The 10,980-nt window shown below is 30.7% G+C and overlaps 1 protein-coding gene across 2 annotated transcripts; it reads right to left on the bottom strand.

The window, feature by feature from the left end:
- Nucleotides 1-5,113: 5,113 nt before the first annotated feature.
- On the bottom strand, nucleotides 5,114-10,980 carry LOC137830270 (uncharacterized). Of its 2 annotated transcripts, none has more exons than XM_068637475.1 (8): nucleotides 10,621-10,980; nucleotides 9,043-9,522; nucleotides 8,255-8,444; nucleotides 7,238-7,520; nucleotides 6,794-6,866; nucleotides 6,633-6,723; nucleotides 6,459-6,538; nucleotides 5,114-5,853 (listed from the first exon to the last, which is right to left on the bottom strand). In XM_068637475.1, the coding sequence occupies exons 1-8, from the start codon at nucleotides 10,708-10,710 to the stop codon at nucleotides 5,608-5,610; spliced, it is 1,533 nt and encodes a 510-aa protein (XP_068493576.1). In that variant the 5' UTR covers nucleotides 10,711-10,980; the 3' UTR covers nucleotides 5,114-5,607. The 2 variants fall into 2 exon arrangements, with proteins under 2 accessions (XP_068493576.1, XP_068493577.1); XM_068637476.1 differs by having other exon boundaries at nucleotides 6,633-6,652.

Genomic DNA, 10,980 nt, shown 5'->3' with positions numbered 1-10,980 from the left:
ATTATCGATTAAAAAATATTGAATAAGATAAGAGACTTATAAAATGTAATCTTTTTTAATAAAGTTTAAGAATGCATGTGTTGTAGTGTGTTGGGTGCATTTTTACTTTGTCTGTGGAAGTATATTATGATTTTATCACAAAGGAAGGGACATGGAGGAATTTATGGTAGGTATGCATAAATAAAAGGAACAAAGAAAAAGAAAGAAAGAAAGACAGAAAAAAAAAAAGAAAGTGAGATGAATTTTTAGGGAACGTTTATGTCGTGGATTAAATTACATGTGATTCATATTCTTAGAAACATTATTATTGGGATACTATTTTCCATCAAAGATGTTCAATAAATATTTTTAATTTTTAAATATTTTTTAATTGTACTTTATTTTAAAAGTTAATAATTAAAAAGACAGATTCACCCAAGTTTGATTGTGACCAGTTTCACCCTAGTTACAAGTTACCACAGAAAGAAAACCCAAATTCTAAAGACATATTTATTGGTATTTACATTCATTTATGAACCTCAAAATTTTCAAGCACACCTCAAACCTTCCAAAACTCAAGTTGCATTTAAACGCAGCGTACATAGTCTATGACTAGCCATTGTTTTTCTGGGTTTGGACTCGTGTTTTCCTGTAGCTATGTCCACGTTTCGTAAAAGTAACAGTAAATAGTTTTTTTTCTTTTTTAAATTTTACCTTAATCTTTGAAACTCTAACCAAACAGGATAAGATGTTTGGGACGCCAACGTGGATCGTAAGAACCACAAAATCATAGCCATCTGAACGATATTTCCACTCACAACGAAGCCACAGAGAAAAAGAAAACCTCGGAAACAAATGTTTTCGGTTCTATTTTTTGAGACAATTTCTTTAGGGATATTGGTCCTCAGATTTTTTTTGGTAAGAGATTGCATGCATGATTGATGTAACTTAGTTTTTCTAAAAGTAATTGATGAAGGTATTTAATTGATTATATTTAGTGAAACTTTTTCTTGTTTTTCCTTTAATAATTGTTTTCTTTCACAATAAATTCATTTCAATCTTTTTTTATAAAGAACCTATGTTAACATTATTTACTAGAATAGACATATTCTAGTTCTAGTAAATATCTGACACAAATATCAAAGTAAAAAAGTTTAAATATATTTTTTGTTATTGTATTATAAAATGAAAATATTTTTTGTTTATGTTTAAATTTTAGATTTTTCAAATGTTTGTAATATAAAGAAATGATTAGCATATGTGTCATTTTGTATTTTATAGGTTGAATTGATTCAGTTTGAGTTTTCAATCCATTGAAAATACTTATACTAAAATCATTCTGTAAATAAAATAATAACAAATTTTAAAAAAAAACTAACAATATTTTAAAAAAAATAACCATCATTCTATATGTAAAATAATTCATTCCAATCATTTTGGTACTGTAAATCATTTTTATGTATATATATGAACGAACTAAAATTTGAATTAGAAAAAAATTAATTTTATTATATTATAAAGATGAAAAATATATTTAACTCATAAAAAAAATAGTTAAAATTTGTTTTTTTTTAAGTCAAATTTTTAATTGTGAACGGTGTTATCAAAAGTCCATTCAGAATTCAGTTCTTGATAAAAGTGGAGAGTAAAGATAACTTTAGAGATATATAGTTTAAAATTGTTGGAGCTAATTTTATTAAAAAGGGTTAAGTTGAGTTAAAAAGAAGTGGGAAAGATTGTCCAATGAAGAATTGGTTGTGTTAATATATAGTGAGTGTAGGCCTTAGGTAGGTAGGGCACAGCAAAAGGATTCTTGAAAATACACAAAAAAGAGAGATAATATGACCTTAAATAAAAGGCAGTTCCCTAACAAGATTTCCCCTTTTTATTGGTATTTGTCATTACCAGCTTTTTTAGACCTCCCTCGGCCCTACCAATCTCTTTCTTTTTCAACTTTTTAGCAACTTTCTTTCCTAACATTTATGCTTTCATGCCCTCTTTTTTCTTTGTTTTATAGAGTCTAAGGTGTATTCACTTTATATTCTACAACCTACACCATACCATTTTGTATTCTCTCTATGCTTTGCTTTTCAAAATACAAACTATACTCTAACTAAAAGTTTAAGATCAAAACAGACCCAATTGCCTTTATGCTCTCATTTTATTCAAGAGGACTTTCTCACAAACAAAACTTATGGCTATTTCTTTTACCACATTCATATCTCAATTCCTAAACCTCTATGGGTGTGAGAAAAGTCTATTTTTTTATGGGTTGCAAATATTTAGGATTGTATAATCTAAAAATTTATAATATGGACTATGAATCCAAAACTCAAAAATTAACTTTTATAATGAAAATATAAATAGATTATATAATCTAGAATATATTTATAAATTTAAAAATATATTTTTAATTATATAATATAAATCTAAAATATGTTTATAGTAGATTATTATAATACAATTTTCTATTATGAAATCTAAAAATTAAAAATGTATTTTAGATTAGATATGAAAAAATATTTTGTATTACATAATCTTGAAATATATTTTAAATTATGCAGTACAAAAATCTGGAAATACACTCCAAATTATGTAATATAAAATATATTGTTGAATTATGCAATTCAATAATCCATAATATATTTTAAATTTTTTAATTCATAATGTATTAATGTATTTTCAGATCAGAAAATTATGTTTCCAAATTCCAGAAGTCCAGAAATGTAAGGCACAGACACTTTAGACCTTTTCAAGTTCCCATGAAAGTACAAGAAGAAATCATGAGGGTACAAAAAGCAATTGTCATAACCTTGTTTTCCATTGGGCCAATTATATCAGGTGTTCCCAAATCTATTCCTTGAGTGGGCTTGGTTCAATTGTAATCCAAATATTAACCAACCACGAACTTCAACAAACGCATTTAGTAGGTCATGCTCTCATCTATTGATCTTCATAAGAGAATGAGTATTCTATATTTTTCTGATTTTGGGTTTGTAATTTCAGGATTCTTATTTCGTTAACTTTGAGTTAGTGTGTTTGATATATTATTGTTGAATTTTTTTATCCAAAAATATTAGGTATTCATATGTTAATTTTTGTTGAATTTTTTTTATCCAAAAATATTAGGTATTCATATGTTAATTTTTGTTGATAGAAAACTCAGTTATGATCCCTCGTCAATTCCTGTGGATTTGTGTTGATATGTTTTTATCAAGAGATCCCTTTAGCATCTCTTGATATTTTGAAAAAAATAAGTAATGTACTTTTTGTCATTGTAATAATAATAAAGCTTAATTATAGTTTTGAATCTTATATTTTATAAAATCTATAATTTTGGTTCTTAATTTCTCTTAGTTTTAGTTTTTAAATTTTTTAATTATCCATAATTTGGATTCCTGATTTTTTTAATTCATTAAATTTTAATTATTCTAAAAATTTTAACTTTTTATTTTGAAAATATATTAAATAATTGTCAAATCACATTTGTTAACAAGTTTTTACGTCAAAATAGACTTAAGAATGAATTGCTCACTTGTTAAGAATGGTACTAAGAAGAGTCATACATTTGACTATATTTGTGAAAAAAATGTATTGATTAAATTGAAAAATAATGATTAGCAAGTAAAGATATATAATTTTGTTCAAGAATGTGTACATTTTTTTTTAATTCTCTTCTACTTTTATTCTAGATGTAAATATGGAGAAATTCGTTACTTCTATACTAAGTTTAGTAAGGAAGAGATTGTTAAGAGATGTGTATTCTACACATGTTAAAGTTCAAAATTGAGAAATAATAAGAAAAGTTGTATTTTTTTAGTAACTTATTTTAATTAATAAGATTATCTTACATGCCCTTCAATAATTATATTTTAAATTCAGGGTAAAACATACTGATAGTCCATGAAAGAGTTAAACGATATTCATCACTTTAATTTAAAATTCAAAAAAATAATAATATTAACCTATGTTTAAAGAGTAAAATAAAAAAGGTGGGAATATTTAGATATCTACTTGTTATTTCTTTAGTTACAGGAATTGATACAAGTCCTACAGTAGCAATTAACCAAAATGGTGTTGTGGAGTGTATATGGTGGCCCTAATTGAGCATTGATTTGACTCTTGAGTGTTCTGAAAGATGATTGGTTACATTGACAAAAAAAAAACCATTGTCGTGTATCCCATTTTAGCCATAAAGCCTTTGGGGACGCAGCCAATGATGGAAGAAATAGAAGTGCCACTTCCACAAAACATGCGCACTCCCTCATAATGTGCCACCTAATTCTCACCTACTTTTCAACCATTTCACACATTGCCTATCATCAACTCATATTAAAATAATGTATTATCAGTTCATGAAAAGGACACTATCCCTTACAATCTACAGATGTTAAATATGACGAATCTGCTAATCTGGTTTGGTAAATCAACATGTTAGTTCCTGAAAATACTGTGTAATTTAGTTTTTGAAAAAACAAAAGTTTTGATTTAGTTCTCAAATATCTAAATATGTCTTACTTTATAACTTAACCACAAATTTGTCTATAAACTTCATAGTTTGACAATGTTAAATTTGTTCAAACACAAATTAGTGTCAAATTGGTTCTTAACATTGTATTAGTAACAACATGGTATAATCTCATATAATAAGATATATCATTGCTATTAGCATTAAACTCAAAGCCGTCATCAGTTTTATTTTAGTATTTGAATAGCCAATAATTATTATTTTTAATTATAGTTTTGAATGTCATTTATACTATGATTTAAATGTAAATTATAGTATAGGTTTTATGACAAAGAAAGTAGAATTTGAGAAGTCTATTGTAAGACTATTTAGAGAGATTGTATTTTTATTTGAAAAATAGCAATTAAATAAAATTTATATTCTCTATTCACAAATATCTTGCTCTGTTTTATTCCCTCAACACCAACAATTGGTTTTCTCACTTTTAAGAACCAAAATGAAAATTTACCTACATTTGGTTTGCCTTTTTGTTGTTGTCGTCAATGTAAAATTTACAACCACATTGCAGCAAAGAATGGCTTCGAATTCAGTAAAAGATGAGAGTATTTTTGCCACTTTCTGGTTCTCTGGAAAGTGTAAATCATATACTGTATATATGGCCAAAAGTTGAAATGTAAAACTTCAACCATTATTGTAGCATAAAATCAACCTTTCTTCAACTTGGCATCAAGCAATTCTCGTACAAGTATCGTTGTGTTTTTATGAGAGGGAGCAATGGATGCCAATCATGCCATACATGGTACATGATCATGGCATCAGAAAGGAAAACAAGAGTCAAGTGTGCCCAAACTTGTCTGTACAATATGCACATATATACAATCAGATACCTTTATGATGCCCGGTCAGCTTTCAGAGAATAGCTTAAACATATTTTTGGTCCTGAAAATACAACCTCTTTTGTTCCAAACTTAAACACTTTCATTTTTTATTTTAAAAAACATGTGCTTTTTATGTTTGATGCAACTTGTAAGGGACTAAAACGTATTGCTTGTATTAAATGTAAATAATGTAGGGACCAAAAATAATTAAAATTTAAATGGAGACTAAAATAGAAAAAGGTCATATTTTAGAGACCAAAATATATTTAAGCCAATATTCTGTCAACTCTGTTCAGGAGACTCTCCCAAATTGCTTTCAGATTGTTCAGAACCAATTTGAGTTTGATGAGCAACTCTAGATGATTGATCCGGTGGCACTGTCTCTTGGGAAACTTGCTGTTGATCTGATTGAGCAAGGGATCTCCTCCTCCACTTTAAAATCTCCATTAGAACAGAAGTTCCACACATTACAACTCCAAACCCAGTTAGTGTAGCTAGTAGGATAGCAAGAACAGCTTGCATATGAACCTGCCATCTCAAATGTATGAAAATACATGATATTAGAAATATTTTGAATGCGCAAATTTTAATTAGTGCTCTATCATTACAGTTGAAGGCTAACATGTTGAAATCCTCAACCATGCTAATTTTAAATTCAATTGACTAATCAGCATTTAGCTCACTGATCATGGCTCTACATGCCTCTAACAAATTTTGCTGACTACAATTCATTTTTATAACCTGATTTTTATTTGAATGCAAATAGGCCTTGAGAACGTCCAAGGCAAGAGGAGTTGAAAATGGGGTTAAATAGAGTACTTAGCTGCACTGAGAAAGACTTATGACTTAACTATATTGTACATTATACACTAATTCAAAGTTTAGCGTATAGGCAACTATTTTTTCAATTTTTCTCTTAATGAAAGCACAGGTTGTCATCATGATTGAGGAAAACTCAACTGAAAGACTACTTTATTTGGTGAGACGGCCTTAGGGCTTAATAACTATATCGAACTCTTTATTCTACTCAAAATAGGACTTATAATACTTGGTCTCAAAGTGAACAGTTATTTCCCAAAAATGACAAAACACAAAAATGTCCTGTAACTATGGTTACAGAAGGAATTTCTTACCAATGAAAAGAAAAGATGCCCAGCAAGAACCACCAGACAAAATTGAACAGTTGCATAAACCCAAACATGATTTCTCCTCACTACAAATTTTTTGAAGAAATTAGTTCTACATTATATAATAACAAAGGAGGAGTTCAAGTACACAGAGTTGTCTAAAAGTAGAAAAAGCTTTACCCATTGTTGTAGCTGTCATGCTTGCAAGAAGACCCAATATACAAGAAAATGGGAGAGACATGGCAATAGAACCGGATCCCATATTAGACACCTGTTCATTGATAACAACAGGATTTACATTGGCTACAGGGAATATATTATATAACGGTAGTTCAACTTACAAGAAGCTGCTCAAGAAAACAAAAGTAAGCCAGCATGTTGATAACAACAAGAACGGGAGCATCCTGCCAAACCCTATAAAAAAAATTGCGTTAGGTTCTGTTGTACCATGTTGGAAACCATACTGAAAGGAAGTCAGAGAAAGGGCTAAAAAAAGTTAGTTTCCTGTAAATCCCAAAAGAATAATGATACCATTAAAATTGATATCAAGTTATACGCGTCTCATGGAAGTCAAGGCAAACTAGAAAGCTTTCCTTAGATCAAATTTATGTATAGTCTATTTGTGTAAGTAACAATCACCTTTCTTTATAGTAGTCTACCATTGAAGCTTATCAATGAAACATGGCCAAGAGTGCTGAGCCATAAAATTATATCAAATGATCTAAATAGTTCTACCTCCCCTTAAAAAAAAACTATTCAAGCACAGGAATGTGGTTTGAACTTACCTGTAATGAGAAGCCTCTGCCCCCAGTATGTTATGGGCCTGACCGTTTTGAACTCGTAAAAGAGTGACGGGTAGATTCTGAACTTCTTGTTTGCACACTTCACATGTTCTATTACCTTTAATGGTAAACCATTTGAGTGCACATTCTTTGTGTGCCAATGAAAGCTCACCTTTGCAGCTACACTCCAATTTAAAAGTATCAGCACCTTCTCCAAGTTCAACCATACAAATTCTACAAACAGCTTCTTCTTCAGGAATATCTTCACCACCATCCTCATTTTGAACTGAAACAAAATACTCTTATAAATAAAATTGTCACAGAAGGAACTTAATCTAGAGGTCCAAGCCAATAACGGATATCTTTGCATTTGGAAATTAGCAACATTGTCAAAGCCACCAGTTAATATATATATATATATATATATATATATATATATGTATGTATCTATGTATTGGATAAATATATACATATATACATGTAACTCGAAAGGTTAAGACAGCTGAAGCAGGAGATTGAGTAGGATGAGAAAGGAAACACGTAACAGTTGAGTCAGCAAAATAATTTCAGTTTGTAAATCTATTTCGTAGAATAACCAACCTCAAAATATTATCAGTGTCATATACAGAAAGCAAATTATATTTTGCATTTTAATCAGTGATACAAACATACTAAATCATAAAAGAGCAATGCTAGCAATACAGTATCACTGGGGGAATTTCGTGAGTCCCACTGAACACATAGCCCTGCTCCCTTTCTGGTGAGATCCACATGAAATTTAACCAATAATATAGTAGTTTGTAAGTAATATGTTGTTAGCCTTTCTCGTCTTTGAAATACTTGGAATTGAGCATTACAGCCATTTGCAGTTGTCAGTTGATAGTCATAATGAATATAACAAACAAAAATGTCTCCATCTGGGTCTAGAATAGTTTAGTTTAATCAAGATATATAACAAATTGTTGAAGATTCTAAGGTTAACATATCTTTCATAAAGCAACTTTAAAAAAGAAATATTACCAGTATCATGAATCGGAGATGTCATAGGTGTTGTGGCAATTTTATCATCCAATCGCAATGTGGTCAGAACTATACGAAACATGCCAGGTACGGGTGAGTTACCTTCTTTGTTAACCATTGGTGAGTTACCTTCTTTGTTAAGCATAGGTACTGAACGGGAACGATGAATTGGTAATTTCATTTCATTCTCCTGTAAAATGAGGTAAAAATCAGATATAATCATGTAAGTGAGGACTAAATCATCATAGAGATAAAAAAATGTCTAATGATGATTTGGAACATAGTGCAGAATTTTTATTTTGTAGCTTTAACATATCAAGCTGTAGTGTTGCAGACTTCAGAGTAACTTGAAGAAGGGGATATGTAGCACTGATGAATCAGCAATTAAAAGATACATCTTTTGAAGAAAGCCACGTAGTCAATTGGATTATATGATTTATGTTAATTTGATGTAAGTGACACCGATATTAATATTGAAATTTTTTATGCCATACTTAGTCAATCATGACTTCTTTTCTAGATGACGATAGGAATCAAAACAAATCAGCTCAGTCAACTCTAGCACAAGCAAAATAAAACGAAACCGTCATTCAAAATGTTAATTAAAAGAGAAGTACGTGTTACTGAGAAAACCTGGTTTCATGAATACAAAGCATCACTACAAATATCCAAGGAAGAACCGGTTATTTTCACAATTATTTTAACCATTTAATTTATATTTTCAATATGATAATTAACTATATATAATAATAACAATGTAACATGTTGCGTTAATTGCAAGGTACTACAACTGTTTCTGCATAAGCCATGTTCCCGCCATGTACAGACCCGGGATTTGAATGAGCAATCGGGGTTACAGGTAAGGATGATGTTTTATTCCCTCTGGGTGTGACAAGAGATAATGTCCTTGAAAGAAAAGGCTTTTTTGGGGCCACTGTTGCTGATCCTCCAAGTGCTAGGAAAGCAGCCTTTTCAATCTCCAAACTTGTGTTGCGAAATTTAAAACTGAGTTTGGGAAGAAAGGTTTTAATATTTGATCTATTTTTTGATGAGGAGGGACCTGGGGATTCTTTGCTTCTTGGGTAAACAGGACTTGGACAAGGGGAAAAAACCACTCTTCTTGGAGGTGGAGTTAGAGGCATGTTTATCCTCACATAATCTTCTTTCAGTTCCTCCTGAGATATTGCAGGTATATCCACGATAAAGTTTTGCCTTGTCCCATGTTGATCTCTTGGGAATTCCTCAATTATTTCAGATGATGCTGGACCCTATGTATAAAGAAGCAGAAGAAAAGTTTCTTAAGAGTAGAAAAGGAAAAAATTTACTCATTGTGATGCAATGTAATAAACCTTAGTGATACACAAATATATCAGAAACATGTAGTTTTAGTCGGAGGACACTTGAGTTAAAAGAAAATATCACATTGTTCAAAATTTTCCCCTGCTTAGAAGGAAGTGCTTAAGCATATGGTGCATTATTTGTCAGCACAGGGGAGATACAGAGTAGAATGAAATCAAAGTAAACTGAATTCTAATACTCTTAATACTTGATTAACTTCACAAGAGGGCTTTGTAAGACGGAACCAAACAATTCATCAAACAATTGGCATTCATGAAAAAATGTAGCAGCTTTCACAAATCTAAAAATATGAGCAAATCATAGTTGTCATATAAGCACTATACTATTTGAAAATATTTAGAAGGTGTTGGGTATGCTCTGCGGATGAGCAATAGAAGCTCTTGACTCTAGACAAATAGTATACTGCGGTGAAAATCACCACTTTTTCTAAACTATACATAAATTCGGAGAGAAACGTCTTATAGAAAGATAATTCGAGGATCATACAACTTTCAGTGTCTAAGATCTTCCCCCAATTTGTAGGAAATAATTCATTTTTTAGCAGGAAAATACAAATTGGAGAGCTTTGAACATCTGAGCATGTCAACAAAAATTTCGAAGGGCAACATAGCTTGCAGTATCTTTGTCTGCTGTATTCAAAAATTCAAATTCAAAGCTTATTTAAACCTCTAAAATCTAAATTTTCTGCTTGGGAAATTTTCAACCTTTACTAGAACCCAAATGCCCCTCTCTTCTATAAATTCATATTTCAGCTTTACATGTACAACACATAAGTATGTTGGCTTACTAACAAGAACTGAAGATGTAAAGACTGCAAAACCAATTACCCATGCATGAACAGCCTTTACCTATGACCAATGATAGATAAACAAAAGGCAAGAAAGTAAATTAAGACAGAAACAGAAAACCCACAACCACAACCTTCAATTCAATTCAAGAAAACAAACATAAAAAGTTAGTACAAAGCAAGAAAAGAATAGAGACATGACAACAAAAGAAGGAAGGACCTTTTGAATTGGGATATCAACTCTATTTCCAGTGGTGCCATGGCCTTGGTTATTGTTGTGGTTGGAAGAGTCTGCAGCTTCAGTTGCCATGTTCAGTGGGGAACCCACCAAACCAAAGAGAGAAAAAAACAATACAGGTTTGAGCTGAAGAGTTGAAATTCAAACAAATGTTGGTTTTGCAGGAAAGAGAGATGAAACCTTCCCTGGATCATGGAAGATGAAAATTGCCTGAAGAAAAGCTGAGAGAGAATATAGTAAAGAGTGGAGAAGGGAGGCACCATGGAGACAGGTTGTGGTGTAAGCTTGAAGCAGACATGTTTCATATTTTCCCAAATTTAATACATAATACATGTCATACAC

The sequence above is a fragment of the Phaseolus vulgaris genome, chromosome 7, assembly GCF_051622355.1.
Source record: "Phaseolus vulgaris cultivar YP4 chromosome 7, ASM5162235v1, whole genome shotgun sequence".
Lineage (NCBI taxonomy): Eukaryota > Viridiplantae > Streptophyta > Magnoliopsida > Fabales > Fabaceae > Phaseolus > Phaseolus vulgaris.
Note: the sequence above shows the minus strand (reverse complement) of the source record. Positions and strands in the feature narration are given on the sequence as shown.